General features: G+C 37.1%; 1 protein-coding gene across 4 annotated transcripts; it reads left to right on the plus strand.

Annotated features, from left to right (window-relative positions):
* The first annotated feature begins 709 nt into the window (after nt 1-709).
* On the plus strand, nt 710-19,858 carry LOC131151346 (pentatricopeptide repeat-containing protein At4g32450, mitochondrial). Of its 4 annotated transcripts, XR_009135716.1 has the most exons (3): nt 710-3,402; nt 19,190-19,238; nt 19,454-19,858. XR_009135716.1 is itself a non-coding variant. In XM_058102586.1 (2 exons), the coding sequence occupies exon 1, from the start codon at nt 827-829 to the stop codon at nt 3,383-3,385; it is 2,559 nt and encodes an 852-aa protein (XP_057958569.1). In that variant the 5' UTR covers nt 738-826; the 3' UTR covers nt 3,386-3,402; nt 19,190-19,858. The 4 variants fall into 4 exon arrangements, 3 of the variants coding, with proteins under 3 accessions (XP_057958569.1, XP_057958570.1, XP_057958571.1); XM_058102586.1 differs by having other exon boundaries at nt 738-3,402; nt 19,190-19,858; XM_058102587.1 differs by lacking the exon at nt 19,190-19,238 and having other exon boundaries at nt 738-3,402.
* Nucleotides 19,859-21,160: the final 1,302 nt, after the last annotated feature.

The following is a 21,160-nucleotide window of genomic DNA, read 5'->3' on the forward strand; positions in this document are numbered from 1 at the left end:
GCCTGTGTCCCTCATGGGCCCACATGACAATATAGGATGTCGACTAAAGTTCACAACCCCTCTTCTCCTCTATTATATTGTCATGTGGGTCTATAATATTATGAGCTCACTACTCCAAGCATTTCCAATTTTAAGGTGAAGAAGTTCAACTAAAAAATGTCCTATATCATGGATTTGTTATTTTACACGCATATCAATGTGATAGTAAGAGAGTTGAGAAAATAGATAGGTGGGCTCATGTATCCATCATTCTTTTGTCATGTGAGTGCATATCATCATGACTTTGACATATATGCTCTATTTAGAATTTAAAAAATATTAGAAAAAAGAGCAAAATATGAAAGAATTTATTTTTTCGTATTTGGCTGTCAAGGAAAATGAGGAAGACAATAGAAAAGTACAAAGTTTAAACAAAAAAATTGATTTTACACATCACTAATATTTGATATTTCATACCTTTAATCATGTTAAAATAAATTTTAGTTTTTAATACTATTTTATATGGAAGAAGAATACAATGGTAAATGCTTGCTCCAAATGAACCTACAATGTTATGAAAATGCTTATTGCATTTTAGAGTATGGATTTCTATGTAATTTAAATTGACATAAATTCAAATTTAAAACCATTTCCAAAATCAAATCACAAGTGCACGTGAGCTAACGTATGGGGCACGTGATATTCATGGGCCGGGGGACCTACACCAAGGCCGAAGCATTGGTCGTTCAACTGGGCTTGATTTCTAACGGCGGCCCAAGCCCCCCTGTATCGCGGAGCTGAAACTGGTGCAATGTGCAATTCGTAGTTCTTACCGCGACGAGGGTTTATGGTTTTAGCAGTCGAGAAGCGGTCCTCCTGCCCTGACGCCTCCTCCTCCCTTGTCCGTCCAAGGTGCTCGAAGCAGCCCTGGTTTGATCGATCAATGTCCGGAAAGAGGGTTACACTCCTTACGCTCAACTCGGTTTCAGCTGTAACGAAGGTATGTTATTCACGCAATTCCTTGGATTCGATCAAAATCGTAACTTTTGTAAAGAACCTTAGCACTGCCACTGAAAGATCAGATTTTCAAAACCCTAGTGGAGAAAATTATTCTGAATATCAGCAAGGACCCAATGGGTTTTACAGTGAGAACCAAAATCCTGTAGAGTTTCAGCATAAATCAAACGAGCATAGTCGGCATACGCCTTATGGAGGAAACCCGGATGGATTGTACAGGAGAAGTTCAGTGGACGTTCAGCAGAGATTAAATACTAATGCCGTTCACAGGGAAAACGCCAGGAACGAATTTCAGAATAATCCACTTGGGCAAAATGTAAATCTTGAGGGGTATCCTCCCTTGAATTCTGGGGAGGTGCGGCAAAACTGGGATGGATTTCACGCTGAGCGGGCAGGAGGTTTTGAGCAATGTACTAATGGTTCAGGACTTGAGTTCCGACAGAATCAAGGTAGGGAAAATGGGAACATCAACGGGTGCTATCAGCAAAATTATGGAGAGTTGCAGCGAGGCCCAACTGGGGTTTATGCAGCAAGTTCAAGGGGTTTCAGGCAAATTCCAAATGGTTCTTATCAGCATCACGAACAGTTGAATTGTAATCCAAATAGCACAGAGGGTTCGTGTGGTTTTGAGCAAAGTCCAAATCAATTTTATCAGAATTCAAGAAATGAATTTCAGAATAACCTAGTCGGGCACAACCAAAATCAAAATTTTAATGGCCACTATGGGCAACATTCCCGGGAGTTGCAGCTAGACCAACCTGGGGTTTTATCAAAGAATTTTGAGCAAAGCCCCAATGGGTTTTATCAGAACACTGGAAGTGAATTTCAGTGGAATACGGTTGGGCAAAATGGGAGATCTAATGGTTCTTATGGTTTGAGGGAGCTACAACAGAACCCAAATGTGGAGAGAACAAGGGGGTTAGATCAAAGTGGATATCAAAGACAAAATGCTGGAGGATATCAGGGTAATCCAGATGGGTATATAGGCCAGCACGTTGGAGAACCTAAGCAAATCTCTGCTGAGGGTTACACCGAAAATGTTGGATTATATCCACACTCTGCGAATGTAAGTCTAACTAACAATGCTGGACAGTTTCATCAGAACCCAAATGGATCTCACAATACATTTGACGGTTCCCAAGTACCTATAAACACTAAACATAATGAAGAATCCGTTGAAGCTGCTGAAAGTGGCGGTACACTTGAGGAGCTGGATGGGTTGTGTAAGGAAGGTAAAGTGAAGGAAGCTGTGGAAGTATTGCAACGATTAGAGAAGAAGTGTACTCCTGTGGATTTGCCTCGGTATTTGCAGTTAATGCAAGCCTGTGGGGAGGCTAAAGCTTTAGAAGAAGGAAAAACTGTTCTCGAGCACCTTTTCAGATTGATGTCCCCCCTCAATCTTAGCACCTATAACAAAATCCTTGAAATGTACTCAAAATGCGGTTCCATGGATGATGCATATACAATGTTCAGGAAAATGCCACAGCGCAACCTGACATCTTGGGATACCATGATAACATGGTTTGCTAAAAATGGTCTAGGAGAGGAAGCCATTGATCTGTTCACTCAATTCAAGGAAGCTGGTCTGAAACCTGACGGACAAATGTTTATCGGGGTCTTGTCTGCTTGCAGTGTCTTGGGTGACATTAGTGAGGGAATGCTGCACTTTGATTCAATGAGCAAGGCATATGGCATTGTCCCGTCCATGGAGCATTATGTGAGTGTAGTGGACATGCTGGGAAGTACAGGGTACTTGGATGAGGCTTTGGAGTTCATAGAAAAGATGCCAGTGGAGCCAAGTACAGATGTGTGGGAAACTTTAATGAATCTCTGTAGAGTTCACGGGAACACAGAGCTTGGGGACCGATGTGTTGAGCTAATTGAGCTTCAAGACCCTTCCCGCATGAATGAACAAACAAAAGCAGGCCTTGTCCCAGTGAAAGCTTCAGACCTTGCAAAAGAGAACGAGAGGAAGAAATTGGCAGCTCAAAACCTTCTGGAGGTTAGGAGTAGAGTTCATGAATATAGGGCTGGAGATAGATCTCACCCTGAAAATGACAAGATTTATGCATTGCTGAGGGGCTTAAGAGAACAAATGAAAGAGGCTGGTTATGTTCCAGAGACTAGATTTGTGCTGCATGACATAGACCAGGAAAGTAAGGAGGAAGCTCTTCTCGCTCACAGTGAGAGACTTGCTGTTTCTTTTGGCCTAATCACCAGCCCAGTTCGTGCACCAATGCGAATAATCAAGAATCTACGTGTTTGCGGTGATTGCCACAATGCACTAAAGATCATTTCAAAGATCGTTGGCAGGGAACTCATCATACGAGATGCTAAGAGGTTCCATCATTTCAAAGATGGACTCTGTTCTTGCCGGGATTACTGGTGAATGCAATGAAATTCAAGGTACTATTTCTGCGAATTTCCTGCATTATTTTAAAGTGCTCATGAGCTTTATGATTTTGGATTTATGGTCATTCATTTTTGTTGAACTTGAGTTTTGAGTTAATGAGTATATGAATGCAGGCAATCTTTGTATCTTGATCACTTAGCATGCATTTGCTTTAATCTAAGTATTTAGAGAGAAAAGACATTGTTTGATAAGAATTTTTGAAGTCATTGGAATAAAATAAATAATGCATGCATGGATGAGTTATTTTTGCATAGTAGATACAATTGAATGTAGTTTTGCATGTGGCAGCTTCTGGGTACAAGTGAAGGCAACATGTGGCTAGCCTAGGTATGCAAGTGTTGAGCCTATGATTTGTTCTCTTGCCTGATTGTTTCTCTGCATCAACCAGGTGAATTAGTCTAGGTTACACTATTCTAAGGAGAAATCCCTTAAGGAATGTGCATTTAATCAGTGGCCGTAGAATTAGAAGCTACTGCAAATGCTTTTTACAATGTCCCTTTCTGCCTGCCAAATGTGCTAATTGGTGACAGGTGCTTTTAGTTAAAAAATGCAATAGATGCAGGAAATGTTTTAGCAGGTCAAACACTGACCTAGTTACCCAAAAAACATGAGCATTGCCCACCAAATTGTATACCTATTTCCATTCAAGGGCATTTCCTTGCACTTAATCACTTATAAACCATACTTGAAGCAATAACATAAAAATCGGAATTTGATATAGAATGTAAATGAAAAGTGCTGATAGACATGGCACAACCCTTGTTACTATTTCCAAAAAATGGCATCAGGCATCAGGTACAGGCTATGCTGCTGAGGAGGATGTGTCAATATGATTTCAACGGCCTGGTGCTGTAGCTGTTAAGGATCAAAATTTCCTGTTATAATCTGTGGCAAAAGTGAACCGTAGTAAAATAACTGTTGTGTCACATTAAAGTGTTTCACAAATAGGTGGCCAACTTAATTGGTAAATAGCTCTCTTTTTGACAGATCTTCTTTGAATCATGAACTATACTTTGTTCAACTTGATTTGATGCTATAGAAGATAAGAGTCCAGATAAGTGGCCTTTTCTTAGAGTGGCCGTATGATCAGAATATTGACCATCTTGTTTTTTCTTATATTCGTTTTTCTTTTAAAAAAGAAGGAAAATATGGGCCTTGCATAAACTGGAGCTATGATTTTATCAACCCCTATTATTATGGAAAGGGAAAGAGTCTTTTCAGCTAAAAAATGTTTAATGTTTGCAACTCCTTAAAAACCCATTGGAAGAATTAAGTGTTCAACCCCAAGTTGTTGAATCTTGTTACAGATCTTGGAAAAGGAGAAGTTTTTTTTCCTCTTTGAAGAGATTGAATTCAACTATTTCAAAGAGGGTGACCCTTTGCTGGCCCAGGAGAACTAATGGAAGGGCTTCAAATTTGGGACTTGACAACAAAATTGTCGCAAAAATCTTTGAAGACTGATTTGTAGGACTGACATTTGGACGACCATGGGAAGTTCTTCCACAGGAAACTCGTGCTATCTTCTAAATGTGCTGTCAGTGAAGCGAAATAAGATGTTCTTCATAGGTGGCTCTAATCACAGGCATGAGTTTTGGTGCAAATGGGTTAGGAAGATGATGTTGCCTCATCTGGTTTTCTCTGCAAGGAATTGGGCTTGAATGAAGTGCAATATATATATATATATATTTATTTATTTATATATAACTCCCCTTGTGTTGTACACTTGTACTTACACTTTGCTTGGAAAGCATGAAGGAAAGGAAAGGAAAGGAAAATATGTAGGATTTCACTTTTTCTTGTTTGCTTATGAAGGAAAATGGGAAAGAATAAAATATATAGTTAATTAATGAAAACAAATTTTTTATTTCATTTTCCATTTAATGTTTTCGATCATATTTCAATTAATCTTCATTCTTAATGCTATTTGAGATAGAAAATGCGATGAAAAATTAATTTCCTTTTTACTTTTCTTTTGTTTTCTCACAAAATCCTTGACCCAATAAAGCCTTATTGTGTTGATTCTTTCCGCAAACAGCCCGTCTCAAGTATAGATAAAGGAGGTGGGTTGTGCTAGGTAGCTAACAACCCACATAACTCCACTTGTGTTGTAAACTTGTACTTACCTTATGAACAATATGTTGTACTTTCTCGCAACTTCAATATAAGTGAGAAATAGGCAAAAGGTGGACTAGGTTGTCATCTTGAACCAATATGCGTTGTTGGTTCTAAGCATATGTAAAATATTTGGGGATTTGCATAATTTCGGATGTGGGTGGCTAGTGAAGCTAGTTTAGTGCTGGTCTTAGTTTAGCAACTTGGAAATACTTTATTTATTTATTTTTAGGATAAATGAAGAAATATTGAGAGAGAGAGAGAGAGGTAATTACATCCTAGGCAAGTATCGGAAAACCTCAAAGAAAAATAAAAAATAAAAATTTAAAGAGGCTATCTTATGCTGGCAGATTGCAGTTAATAAAGACTTTTGGTTTATGACATGGCAACAATATAGAAATGTGGAAAACTTTGATTGGAGGCGTTGGAGGGGGATGAGGGTTGGGTTTAGGAACTGTTTTCACTGTCAAAGTTGCTTTGCGATTCTGATTTTAAGGCAATAGAAAAGAAAAGATCATGATCAACAAAATCTATTCGCAGTCAAAGCTGCTTCGTGATTCTGTTTCTACTCTTCGCTGTAAAAGTTGCTTTGCGATTCATATTCTCTTCACCGTTGAAGTTGCTTCACAATTTTGATTCTCTAGAGTTTTGCAATTTTGATTCTCCGACAAATAACCTTTCTTCTGCCGTCGTGTTGAACAAGGCATTGTCTCTCTTCCTAACAAGAGAGGAAAGGAACTGGCTTTTTGAACAGTTGCATAACTTCGTATTTGAAAAAGCAGAGGATCCTTGGTTGAGAGCTGACAACTTTGGTCAGTTCTTAACCCTGGGAAGGATCCCAAATGAAGGTGTGATACTGATGGTTTGCATACCAGAAGGGAGGGAGGCATGGGATGGATACATTTTTTCAATGTGATCAAAGTTTTTAAAGAAAACATGCAAAATGAAAGCTTGAACTTCAATGAGGTGGTGATAATGTGCTGAGGTTTTTTTTTGGGGGGGGGGGGGGTCACAAACCATACCTTGAGTAGGGGGAGTGATGAGAAATTTTAGCACTGGAATTCTGGGATTCATCAACATAATGGGCGAAATTACAGGGGAAGATTCTTCTAGTGTAGTAATTCTGGGATTCAACAACATTTGGGCTTAATTACAGGGGAAGATTCTTTCACTGTTGGAATTCTGGGATTCAACAACATAGTGGGCGTAATTACAGGGAAGTTTCTTTCAACGCTGGAATTTTGGGTATCATCAAAGTAATGAGCGTAATTACATGGGAAAGATTTTTTTGAGGCAACTCAGGCAAGTCCCTTGAATGATGATTTGGGCAGCAGCGATCCAGGAGCAAGCATGGGGAACATTGCAACTGCCGTAGGTAAGTATTCTAACTTTATGTTTTCCCAAATTAACTCTAAATTACTGAAGTGCCATAAGGAGTTAGAATCTGAGGGAAACCAAAATATTGTTGATCTATTGGGAATGAGAGAGAAAACCAAGTTTCCCAAGAACTTCTTGATGATTTGGGTTTGTCCTTAATTGCTCCCTCTAGGGATTTGGTTAGGCTTAAGGAGGAGGATAGGGGAGAGGAAAAAAGCTAATAAGTTGAGTAGATAATTAGTTAGATTATCAATCTTAGTGAACTATGAGAAAGGGGGTAGATGCTTGGGGTTGGCAGTGTTACCAAATGAAGATTTCCTGGAACATTAGAGGTCTTGGGGAGGGGGGGATTAGAAGAGAGAAGAGTTGTCAAGAGACCTAGTGAATAAAGTGAACCCTGATATCTTGTTTTTACAATAGTCTAAACTAGATGAGGTTGATTCCTTTGTTTTTAGGACTATTTGGGATCCAAGTTTTAAGGGTTGGGTGTCTCTTCCTTTCTCAGGGCTTTAGGGAGGCAGGTTGTGGCTTGGGATGCCAGAGTTATGTCTTGTAAGGATTGTGTTTTAAGGTTCCTTCTCTTTGTCTATACTACTTGAGATCAAGGGGTTGGGAATTGGTGGTTGACTTCTTTTTATGGCCCTGCAAGACACTCCTAGAGGAGTGGATTTTCTGAAGAGTTGGCTAGCTTACATGGGCTTTACAGTCCTTGTTGGGTGGTGGGAGGGGGTTTTAATGTCATTAGAACTTCTAGGGAGAAGATAGGGGGATCGAGGGTGACGGGAAGTATGAGATCTTTTGACCCTTTTATTAGGGATAGTAGGTTGAGAGATGTCCCTTTGAACAATGGTAGTTTCACCTGGATGACTAATTGGGACCGACACACATTGACTCTTATTGGTTGATTTCTTTTTAGTGATGCTTGGGAAGATTTATTTCTAGATATTGTGCAGGGTTTTAAGATTATGAGGAAGCTGAATTTTGTCAATTGTAAGCTTAAGAGATAGAATAAAGAAGTGTTCGGGGATATTTAGGAGAGGGGAAACAATATTTTAGGGAGATAAAATTTTTGATAGATTGGTGGGGTATGACCTTTTGGTGGAGGAAGATAGAAAGAAAAGAGTTTGCCTTAATAACGATCATGTGGCGCTTTTGTTGAGGGAAGAGAGAAGTTGGCGGCAAAAGTTGAGGATTAGTTGGGTCAAAGAAGGGGACTATAGTTCTAGGGTTTTCCATAGGGTGGTCAATGCGAGGAGGAAGACAAGTCTTATTAATGAGTTAAAGGTAGAGGTGGGGAGGGTCGTGAGACATAATAGGCGAATTGGGGAAGGGATGACTGATTTTTTTAAAGGTTTGTATAATGATGAGTGCAGGAATAGGTTAATGGTGGATGGACCTTTTGATTTGGAGGAAGTTAAAAGGGCAGTTTTTGATATGGATAAAGATAGCACTAGGTCCTAATGGCTTTTCAATGGTTTTCTTTGAGGATTGATGGTAATTGTTAAAGCATGGCATTATGACATTTTTTGAGGAGTTTTCATAGGGGAGAACTGGTGTGTAAGGGCATCAACTCTACTTTCATTACTCATCCCAAAAAAAAGGATAGGTCTTAGAGGGTGAAGGATTTTAGGCCTATTAGTTTGGTGGCTAGTGTTTATAAGGTGCTTTCTAAGGTTCTTTCAAGTCAGAGAGGTCTTTAGGGGATACGGTGCCCCAATCACCTTTCACGAAAGATGGACAAATCTTAGATGCGGTTTTGATAGCAAATGAGGTGGTAGAGGATGTAAGGAGTAGAGGCAAAAAGGGAGTGGTTTTTAAATTAGATTTGAAAAAGCATTTATTGTTATTATTATTATTATTATTATTTTTATTTTTATTTTTGGAGAAAGTTATGTAGACTAAAGGTTTTGGGAATCTTTGGCGCAAGTGGATAAGAGGGTTTCTCAGCTCTGTTAATATTTCAGTGATTGTTAATGGGCAGCCTAGGTATTGGTTTGGTGTTTCAATAGGGTTAAGGCAAGGAGACCCTTTATCCCCTTTCTTGTTTACTTTGGTTGTAGATGTTCTTATCAGGATGATTTCTCATGCCCAGGACTTGGAGGTTATTAGTGGTCTGTCTATAGGAAGGGAGGGGGGTGGTGGTCTCTCATCTTTAGTTTGATGATAAAACATATTTTTTTCCTTGAGAATAATGCGAAAATCTCAGGGCTGGAGATAAATTTGTCTAAGAGTGGTATTGTTGGTACTAATTTGAGTGGTAGGATCTTGAGATTTTTAGATCTTTAGTAGGTTGTGAGTCTTTGGCTTTGCCTTTGTCTTATCTTGGTCTTCCTTTAGTGGGCAACCCTTTACCGGATGTCTTTTGGGACCCTATGATTGAGGGAATGGTGAAAAGATTTGAGGGGTGGAAGAGCACTTGTCTTTTGCTAGGGGGTAAAATCACTCTCATTAGTGCCTCTTTAGCTAATATTCCTGTTTATTTTCTATCCCTTTTCAAAATTTCCTCTAGGATGGCTTGGAAGTTGGAGAAGATTATGAGAGATTTTCTGTGGTCGGATGTCGGTGAGAATAAGAGGGACCATTTAGTTTGTGGGATGTTGTTAAGAGGCCTAAGTTAGAGTGGGGTTTGCAGCAAGGTAATTGATAATGTGGTTTCTAAGAACATATCCTTGATAGGGAAATGGTTATGGAGGTTTCCCTTAGAATCTGATTCCCTATGGCACAAGGTAATAGAAAGAGTAAATAAGGAATATATAAGAATAGACGGGATTCCTAAGGGAGCAGTAATGCCACTCATGCGAGTCCTTGGAAGTTTGTTTTCTCAGGTTGCTAGTCTTTTCTTTCCTCTCACTCATTTTAAAGGAGGTTATGGGGATAAAATTCAATTCTGGGAGCACATTTGGGTTGGTGAGTCTTTGTTGGAGCTGTTGGTGCTGCGTCTGTTTAGACTTTCCATTGTTCACAATGCAACAATTACAGCTTTTTATTTTTTTGAAGGGAGCTCTCTTTCTTATGATTTTCATTTCTTTAGAAGTCTTAATTAAAGAGAGGTTGGTGAGTTAACTTTCATTGGGTGTGCTGGATTCTTTCTTGCCAAATTCACGGGGGAAGACGAGGCTTTGGATTGGGGATGCTCCAGGGTTTTTCTCTTCAAAGTCTTTCTTTTCCAATCTCATAGAATACACAAATCCTAGACTTTTCCTCTTACAAAAATCTGTTTGGAAAGCAACGATTTCTTTTAAGGTTTGGGCCTTCATTTGGACCTTAATTCTTAACAAGATAAACACCAATGATATACTACGAAAAAGGAGGTCTTACAAAGCCCTTTGTCCAGATATTTGCATGCTGTGCAATGAGTCTAATGAGACTATTAGTCATATGTTAATTCATTGTAAGGTAGCAAGATGCATGTGGAAAAAATTATTTTCTTACTGTAGCGACTATTGGGCTGCTCCAGCCACAATTTAGGATTTTTTGAAAGTGAAGTTTTGGGGTTTCAGGAAGGAGAGAGAAAGGATATTTTGGGACTCCGCTGTTTTTACAATCTTGTGATCGCTTGTGCTGGAAAGGAATGCTAGAGTTTTTAAAGATCAAAAGGCTTCTCCAAGATTGCTTTGGGAGAAAGTTATTTTTCTTGCTTCTTTTTGGGTTCATTCTTTTATGGTTATTGGGGGTCTTTTTTTTTGTGCCTTTTGAGGGATTCCTTATCCTCATTTTATTGTAATTATGTTTTATTTTTAATAGATTTGTTTTATTATCTATCTGAAAAAAACAGTGAGAGAGAAAATATGATGTAGAAAAAGCTATTACTAAAGTTAATTGTGGATAATATAATAATTTTTATTGCTGACTAAAAACATAGTAATTTTTTTTACTAGGTTAGGTACTAAAGATGGGGAAAAATACATTCAGATTTTCTTGGGCTAGAGAAGGAAATGGTAGAGATTTAGGTAATGTCAAAAGTAAAAAAATGAAAATAATGTTTTAGTTGAAGAAGTAGATGTAGAAGACAGATGACAAACTTGTTTTAATAAGCTATGTAATGAAACCCAAATTGAATGCCTAAATGTATAATTGTAACCAATGAGGAAACAGCTAAAAATTTGAGATTTTTTTGCAGAATTAGAGCAAATAAGTTAAGAATGCATTAAAGAAGATGAAAAATGAAAAGCTGTAGGATCAGATGACACTCTTATTGAAGTATAAAATTGCTATCAGATAATAGAGCAATATGGGGAACTAGTTTTTTTTTAATAAAATTATAAAGACTAAGAAAATGCGAGATGAATGGAGGAATTATGAAGTGGATGTTTCATGGTTTATGTTTTTTGCAGATAGTAGTGTCTTGATTAATGAAACTAGAGGTGTATTAGAATCTAGCTTGGAATTATGAAGAGGTTTAGAATCTAGATGTTTCAAGATAAGTAGAAGCAGGAAAAAATAAATGAAATGCAATTTTAGACAATCTAGGAGGAATAACGGAAAAAATATTGAACTTGATGGTCAAGAATCCCTAGTACCATAGATTCTGTATCTTGTTTCTATTTTGTAAGCTGAAGGAGAAATTGAAGAAAGGTAGAAGGCGTTAAATGGAGAAGTGCTTTGGGCATGTCGTGTGATTATAGAATATCTTTAAAATTAAGAAGTTCTGTTGGATAACTAACTATGCCATATGGATTGGGATGCTCAACAACTGGGAAACAACATATCTATCTAAAAGTAAAAGTTTATGAAATGAGAATGCTAAGATGGATGAGTGGAAAAGAGGTGCTATGTCTAACTTATCACTCATTTTCATTTGTCACGTAAATCAGTAACTAAGAAATACATTGGTTACAAGGCAGCATCTGTTTGAGCATGTGGCAGAGGCTCCTCGGCCGCTTCATAGATGTGTGCATGGCTTCCTTGAGAGTTTTTAGAGCTAATAGTAACACGTGGGCTGGTGCAATATGGCTTGAGCAATTGATGCTAAGTTTTATGTGTATCTCCTTTATTTTGTAATATTTGAATGCAAAAATTTTGAACATACCATACAATATGGGTTATGAAACATGTGTCAATCTTGGGCTTCTAGCTCATTTTAGGGTTGTGATCTCCTCAATGGAAATTGCTTTCTCTGGGAAGGGAGGGGATAGCGAAAGGGGTTTAGAGTGTCTTGGGAAAAGGGGGGTGGAGACTGAGGGTATCTTTGGATTCTAGGGGTTGTGTGATGACTGAGATTGAGGGTTTGATTTGACATTTGGGTCTTATTACAACAATTAAGTATAGTGGAAGAGCCAATTGTTGAGAGGGCAAAGTTGAGTAAGAGATTGGGAGATGTTCCGGGTGAGGACAGCAGGGAGTAATAATTTTGAATGTGAAAAAAGATTTACTTTTTGGACCATATTTGGGAACAGTGTGGATATTCCTCTGATTCTTCTATTGATCGTCTTGTAGATCTGTCATACTTGCGTCTTCCTCCTTTAGACGGTTTAGATGGTATTGATCTGTTTGAAGATGAGGTTCACAGAGATGATAAAGGTTAAGGATGGAATTCTGCCTACTCCTGTTCAAGACAAAATTCCTGGGAAGGATATTGATACTCAGAGGTTGTTGGATGACCTGGGCCTCAGGTTATCTGATCAAGAAGGTAACGGAGTCAGGCTTGATGGTGCCAAGTCCAAGGTGAAGAAGGGTCGGAGGGAATTAGCTAATTTGAAGTGTTCAGTGAATTATGATGGGCAGGGTTTGAAGAGGGGTTTTCTTGGCTGATTATTCCTGTTTTTTATTTTTTTGTTCTGCTTTCTTTTTTTTTTTCTCTTTTTGAGTTTTCCTTTGCTTTATTTTATTTTTATGAGGATTTATTATCGTCTGCTTCAATTGTACATTCTCTATCCTAATATATTTTGTTTATTATCAAAAGATCATAACAATTTTATACAAGTTACTGATTTCATTGAAAATGACCTGAGTCTCTATATATGGCTCAAGTTGCTGAACTCTCTTTATATTTGGATAGGTTCATGCAACACACCATTCAATCATAATCAAACGAAAATTTTAATTATATTTTTACAGATGAATGGCTGTCTAGGAGAAATACCACAATTGACTGTTATTGATGATGGGTGGGTTTTGTGGCTGGTAGTGAAGGCTGCAGAATAGCTGTTTAGAGTAGATGATGATGGTGATGTGCTCATACGAAAATATTACTATCATTTTAGAGTGGCTGGTTGACACTAATGTTCTTTAATAATGAAATTTATGTGTATTTTGTCTGAACCATATTGAAAGTATTGGTATATCAACTAAACATGCCATTACTGCAGCTTGAACCATGTGAGATCCTGTCACTCATTTTAGTGTCTGATTATTTGTTCCAGCCAAAATGCTATGTTTTGTACATCATAGGAGAAGTGTCAAAGCAACACATAGTTCTCTAGCAATTCTCAGCTCAAGGATTTGCTTGTAAATTTTTAGAACATCATGGATTATGAGTTAATTTAACTTTTGTAGCAATATTTTTGAAGTGTCAAAATTTCACATGAAGATGATGTCAATTTCTGCAATTTTACTTCTAACTATAAGGCCATTAGCCTGGATTTTTGCATGATAATCCAATAGTCTAAGGAGACCAATGCATACCTCTTTCTACAAAGCCAGGTGGCGAGCAAACTTTGGAATGTTTGTTTCTCTTGTTTTGCATGGGTGGTCTCTCAAAATGTGGATGATTTCTTGTTGGTGTGATTCTGGGGTTTTGGGAAAAGTAAAAAAGAGAAGGTTCTATGGACATGTGATGTGTGTATGCTATGCTTAGGATTATATGAGTTGAATGGAATGTGAGTATTTTCTATGCTGAAACAACTTTTCACTTTCTGTTGGACGAAGTTGTTTTTCTCGCTTCTTTTTGGCCACATTCATTTGATCTTCTGGGGAAGTTCATTGTCTGATTTGAAAGGGATTGGAGGGCAGCATTGTTGTGATTGCTTTTAGTTGATTTCTGGAGGGTTCCTTGTCCACCATATAATGTACTTTTGATTTGTTTTATATAATGGATTTTTTTGTTATCCAGAAGAGCAACTTCTAATTATAGCTTATTTCAGATATATTTCTCGAGTTGAAATAAGAACTTGAGATCCAAGAATGACATCTCTTTCAAGGAAAAAGAATTGAATCAATGTTCAGAAAGCAATATGGCATTTAGAAAGCATAGTGTTCAATATTTTCCCATCCCCAACTAACCCAAACTCCTAGATGGAGGCAATTTGGCTCTGAGACTTTGGTACAACTTCTGAAAAATTCTTAGAATTAAATCAAAATGACTAGTTACCCTTTGGTTAAGGATCCAAAAACTTTTATCTGGATTCTTGTTTAATAAAAACATGAAGTTGTAGTATGCATATTTTGTATTAAAAAATGCGTTTTGATAATTAAATTAGAGTTTTATTTCCTGAAAATGAAAACAAAGAATGTGTTTGGATAGTTTAAAAACACTGTATTCTTTTGAGTGATTGGCATCTGGCATTTGGTGGTGCTTGTGGCTGATGGATACCGGTGGCGGTGGGTGGTTGTGGTTGCTGGCAGCATACTGCAAGAGATGGCAGTGGCACGTCTTTATATATATTATATGTATATAATAAAAAATAAATTTTGTAAAGTGAGAATAGAATGTACAAAGCTGAGGATAAGACATCCTCTTGAATAACAAAAATCAATTAAGACAACAAGGAAATAAAAAATCATATAAAAACATCTTGCCAATCACAGGGGAAGTTAGAGGAGCAAGTCCTTTTAAGAAAAACCCAAAGAGATGTTATAATGCAGATTGTCTCCCACAGAAAAGATACCGAAAAAACCCTTGCATTAAAGATTCTTGCATTCCTCTCCAAATTCCTTACAATGAAAAAAACCGAATAACCCCACAGTCTACTAGTATCCTTAGTCCCAAAAGTCTTTGAACTGATATAAGCAGAGGCTTTTTACAAGCCCAACTTTCTGAACAAACCAAATAATTGAGTCTAGAATCTTGAGGCGACAAAACAAGGATGATAAGCAGTCTCTATGCCAGAAATCTCATGACATAAAACACATGTCATGGGATAAAACCTTATAGGGCCCCCTTACTTTGCAGCAGATTGTGGGTGTCAACTCCATTTAAGATCCACCAGCCATATTAAAGCCTTGATCTTAGAGGGGAACTTTTTTCTTTAAAATAGTGGAATGAAGCAAAAAAGAAAGAAGAAACTATCAAATGATCAAAATAAAGATTTGCTAGGAAATTTTTGTAAGCCATCTGAAGCCCATACTCAAACATCCCTCCTAGAAGAGAGACGACAAACATCCAACAAAGAGAGCAACGAAGAAAGCACCTCAGCCTCTTGATCACTAAGATTCCTTCTAAAATGGAAACCAAAGATACAAAATCATTAGCAAGTACGTGAAATAAGAGATGCAGGCATTGTGAACTATGGGAAGACAGAAGAGTTGAGGGAGAAGAATAAATGCCGCCCACTCAGACATCCTCTAAAAGATGAATACGACAACCATTCCCAAATTTATATGTTATGGATGAAATGATAAAAAAATAAATCTGCAAAATAAACCTCCAAGGGCACTCATAAACAAACATGTTTGCCATATTAGAATCCCAACCATTCCCAAATTTATATGTTTGCCATAAATAAACATGTTTTCCAGAGGGAATTCCCCCTCCAAATGAAACTGCCATAACCATTTAGCCATCAAATCTGTGTTTTTAAGCACCAACTTATTGATACCCAAACCATTGTCCTCTAACTTACAGAACGCATCCCAATTAACCATCTGATCCCTCTTCTCACCCACTCTCGACTGAAGGAAAAATCCCATATAATATTTTTCTATCATATCCGTTACCCCTAGTAGATTCCCAAATAGAGCCAAAAGGCAAAAAGTAAAGAGGAATAGTGGGCCAATAGCAAGACACATCTACATCAAAGTAATCCAATCCCCTAGAGAAAACAAGGCATCCTTCCACCCATCAAGATGCTTAGATACTTTATCACAACTGGGTAAAATCTAATGTCCTTAGATTGTCACCCACTGTAGCTTGTAATTAAATCAGTGGCTGTTCTAAAGCACCACAATTCACTAAAGAAAATTCTAAAGATCTATACGTACACGAAGTAATTGTAGCTACACCACTTTTACCCATATTAATTTTAAGGCATAAACCCTCTCAAAAAATCTTTAAAATACGAGAATATTCAAGAACATCTCTTGGCTACCACTTCTGGAATCGGGCCAGTTCTATAATCAGGCAGCAGTGGGTTATTGCCAGAATAGTCAAAGGTGAGTTATGGGCTTGGAAAGGAATCCACTCAAGAAAGGAAACGGAAGATTTTGTCCCTCATTCCCCTTGCCATCTTTTGGGCTCTGTGGAGGGAAAGGAATAGAAGAGCTTTCAAAGGAATGGATATCTCCCTTCATGTTGTTAATCAATAGATTGCTACTCTTACTAGTTGGTAGAGCGCTTTGGTTGTGAGCCACATTGATGTAATGCTTGACTTTTTTGATACCCTGCAGTATGGGCAATTCTCTCTTGTTGTTTGTACTTGGGTGACATCCCCTTAATGGGACACAACCCTCTCATCCCCCACTACAATCCCCTCCTTCAAACCTCTATCCAGAGTCTTGTCTATGGAAACATTATGTTCTATAGATATTTGTGTAACTGTATCTGGTCTCCTTATGGAATTGTTGCCAAGAGTAAATTGAAATTTCATTAGCTGATCCTTAAGGAAGAGTTACTTGGAGCTTTCTGATATGACAATATGTGCCCAGTCTCTACAGCTTTGCAAGTTTTGTGGTTCTTTTTCTCTTTGCGTTGTTGGCAGCTTTAACCTTAGCTCAGTGAGTAAAAAGAGAGAAAGTGATGAATTGTCCGAAATGGTTCTAGCTTATAAGACTAATAACACGAGCATCTTAAACTTTCATTTACCATAGAGCAAATAACTATGCGCTCTCATTATATAAGTGTCTAAAATTGTGGTTTGTTTGTAGAAAAGGGTAGTGACCTTGTAAGCTTGGACCAGAAAGGTGCACATTGAAATTTCAGTACTGTTGGAATTCATAATAGCGGAAATACTAATTTCAAGCACACTTACATACTGAACGTATCTAGTACGAATGATTTTTAACTTTTTATGTGAGAGTTTGTGAAAACATTAGGGGAATTTCATTTATCTGTTCTCATTTTTCTTGGAAAACAGTATTTTGTTTAATGGACATAAGTTGATCTCTTGAACTTGTGATCATCATCATCATTTTACAATTTGTCCAATGCTGTTATGCCTTTTTTTTGGTTGGGGGGGCGCTAGGGGAAGTTGGTGTTGTTTTTGTAGCTGGTGGTGGTGGTTTAGGGCTGAGAATGAGTTGATGACGATCGCCTAGCATCCTGTGTTCAAGGAATAATTTGATCATATGCATACTTTTTTGATATTAAAAAATATAATAAAAATAACTCATTAGATCACATCTATTTTAGTAACATGACTTACATTTTTATTTTCTTTGAAATATTATTGTATAGTGTTCAATCATTAGTGCATCTAGAGATTTTCCAATCACAATAGTTGTACATCAAGGTTCTATTTTGAGTCTTTTTTTTTTTTTTACTTTAGTAATTGATGAACTAACTGAGAATATCCAAAATGAGATTCCTTAGTGTATGTTGTTTGCAGATGATACCGTGTTGATTGATGATAGTAGGAGCGGAGTGGAATCTAAGCTAGAACTTTGGATCGCTACATTAGAGTCTAAAGGATTCAAGATAAGTAGGAATAATCAGATTATATGAAATGTAATTTCAGTAATGTAAGAAGTAGCAATAGAGAGAAGACTAAACTTGATAATCAAGAGATTATAGCATTGATAGATTTAGATTTCTTGGATCTATTATGTAAATTGAAGGGGAAATTGAAGATGTAAGACATAGAATTAAACTAGGCTGGCTAAAATGGAGGAGTGCGTCAGGTGTGTTATGTGATCATAGAATACCCCTTAAATTAAAAGGAAAGTTTTATAAGACGGCTATAAGGCCAGCTATGCTTTATGATTCAGAATGTTGGGCAACTAAAAAACAACATGTACAAAAAATAAAAGTTACTGAGATGCAAATGTTAAGGTGGATGAGTGGTCTAAAATTAAAAATAAAGTAAGAAATGAACATATGCGTTATACTTTAGGTATAGCACCAGTTGAAAGCAAGATAAGGGAGGGATGACTCAGGTGGTTTAAGCATTTGAAACGCAAGCCTTGTAGAGCACATCTAAGTTGGAGTGAGTTAGTTATTATGTTTGACATGAAATGGGATAGGGGTAAGCCTAAAATAACTTGGAATGAGGTAGTGAGAAAGGATTTATTAGCCCTTAATCTAATCGAGGAAAACATTCTTAATCGGGTGAATTGGCGGCAAAAAATTCTTGTAGTTGACCCCACCTAGTAGGACTTAAGGCTTATTGTTGTTGTTGCTGTTCAAATCATATTCTAGAAAAGGTTTACAAAGGGAGGGGGAAGTAAGAACCTTGACAGGTGGCCTCATGGTTTATAGTTGTGCAAATTTGAAGTGTGTTCTTCGTTAGATTACAACTTTACCTAAAAGTCCGTCAGCACGTGGAGAGATAAACAGACAATAGATAACACCACATAACAAACACGGGCAACAAGACTAGAATCCAAGACCTCCTAGTAGCCAGCTCTCATACCATGTTAGATTACTACTTTACCTAAAAATCCAAGCTTAAGCTATTAGGTTGCCAGCCAACAATGCATATCAAGCTTCAACATGCTTCAACATTTTTGAATTCCTTCTAAACCAAGAATATAAGAATCTGATCATTAGAAGGTTTAGTACAATGATTAATCAAGGAAAAAATTGTTAGTGGGTTAGCTTTGCGCTTTTTCCTGTCTATATAGGAATGTTGTATTTCTTGTTTAAGTTGTTTGTGGTTCGATGAGATGGTAGTGCTCAGCATAGCAGAAATTACTTTGTTATGACCTTGTTTGTTTGTGTTAAAATTTACATAAAATTGTTTATACCGTGTTGATAATGTTTTGTAAAATTCCATAAAATTTCAAATCCCAAGGCTTGAACTCCATACCCTCCAGGCTCGAATGCAACATTAGTGTATTTTTTAATACAGTAGTACCCTGTAAAGAACAGATCAAGGTCTATTTAATTGGCACTCTCTCTGGTGCATAATAAGATGGTTGATAACTTGATATCATCCTAAGTCAGCAGATCAATTGATAGCTCTTCCCCATGTATTTCAGGTGATGGTGCTTCTGAATGGATAGTTCCTTGTGCTTAGCAGCAATGAAGGTATAGTAAACAGGTCTAACACAACTTGAGTGAAATTTTTTTTAAGCGAGAATGAGTAAGAAGCTGTAAGAAGCTTCTATATCCCTGTCTATTGTTACCTGAGATAATCTTGGGATGCAAAACTTCTCTTTGCTGGGATTGCTTCATAATGGGATGTAAAAAAACTTCCATATTCTTCTATGGTTAATATTTTATTAGCCCTTTCTGTTTTCCAGGTGGTAAGTTGGATTAAGCCTGCAATCTTAGGGTAGATTAACCGACAAGCTATCTCTATTGTGGAGTTAATGAAGAGAGGATTATCAAGCATCTGCGATGGAATCTAAAGGAAGAGATGGCGTAAGATGCTTGCATCAGTTTGATTGCATTAAGTTCTGGGGTTGGAAATGGATTTTTAATTAATACTTTCAAGCTCTTCCAAGCATGCAAGGATGATGAGGTGAATGCTAAAGTGCTAACAAATTTAGCATTGCTCAACAACTAATGCTGAGCATTAGGATTGGGATTAGTCCCACACTCTGAAATAGTTGATTCTACTGTTGTGCATAAACATTATAAAGTCGAACAAATATCCGTTTTTCTTTAATTTAATATATGAGAATCAAAACCCAATTCTGAAGGTAGAATGATTCTGTAGGCCTGGCGTAACTAATTTGTACATGAAATTCAACATTTTGTTGTCGTTATGAATGTTTTATTTTTTTTCCTTAAGGTACTCTTGGCTGCTAAGGAATTTCTTGGTTGAGGAGCTTTTGCTGGCTGTTAGTGGTCTTTTATTAGTTCAATTCACCAATATTTTTGAAAGAAAATTGCTCCACATTGTTATATCAAGAATGATTTTTTTTTAATTTAATCATTATTAGAAACCATTCAATGCAGTATCAAAACTGCATATCGAATGTGTTAATGATCATTGATCCTACATCATTGATCCTACGCTAGGAGCTTAAAATTTCAAAATAATACCGCAGCATTTGGCTGGGACATTGGAATTGTTCCATGGATGAAATCGAAAGAAATGTTGAAATGTGGCTATTATGTTTTTACAGAAGCAGAATGATGGTGGAATATTTGCAATATCTTTTTCATTGCAGTGTTTTGCCCACCAAAAAAAAAAAAAAAAACCAAGTATGGTTTAATTTTTTTAAAAAATTAAATTATCATATGGATAAAAATAAAGTATGAGCAGCATTTTGATATGATGTGAAGAACCATGTATAGGGCTTAGTATCGAGACTGATGGTCATCTTCCTGACCCTCCCATGTAAGGTGGCATAGAGTTAGAAGCTAGACAAAGAGTCTTAAATTGGTGTCTAGTGCATCTATGTTTGATCAGCTTCTACTTTATGCATAGTACATTTTCTGGTGGGTGGGTTGGTGGAGTGAGATTGTTGTTCTTAGTTTTTGAAAATTTTTAGAATTTGTTTACTTATTGGTTTATGAGGTAGATGTTTATCACTCCAGTTTGTCTTGCACTTGCCATGGATGTTAGCCATGATGAAATCCTTCTCTCCTTGTGTTCCAATGATTTTAGGAGAATTCCGTCACCCTAAAACATACCTATGAGATTGCACATTGCATGTTGATGAGAATATTAAGAGCCTAATTGATTGGGAGTAAAAGCAGAACAAAACATAAAATTAAACTCGTCAAATATATTACTAGTGATTTTATTGTCATGTTCAGCAAGAAACTCTTTTGACAAATACGTATGAGAATGGAAAGATTAGAAAATGAAATCAAGGACTAAGTTCAAGTTGCCACTTTTGGAAATGGAACAAGAATGGAGAAGAAGATAAATAATAGGAGGAATTGAAGAAAAGGAGAATGAAGGAATTACGAAGCTGCGTGCAGGAGATCAAGAAGGAGAGAAATAAAAAGATTCACATGCGCACAAGTACACACACATAGATGACAAGAAGGGA

The sequence above is a fragment of the Malania oleifera genome, chromosome 3, assembly GCF_029873635.1.
Source record: "Malania oleifera isolate guangnan ecotype guangnan chromosome 3, ASM2987363v1, whole genome shotgun sequence".
NCBI classification, from domain to species: domain Eukaryota; kingdom Viridiplantae; phylum Streptophyta; class Magnoliopsida; order Santalales; family Ximeniaceae; genus Malania; species Malania oleifera.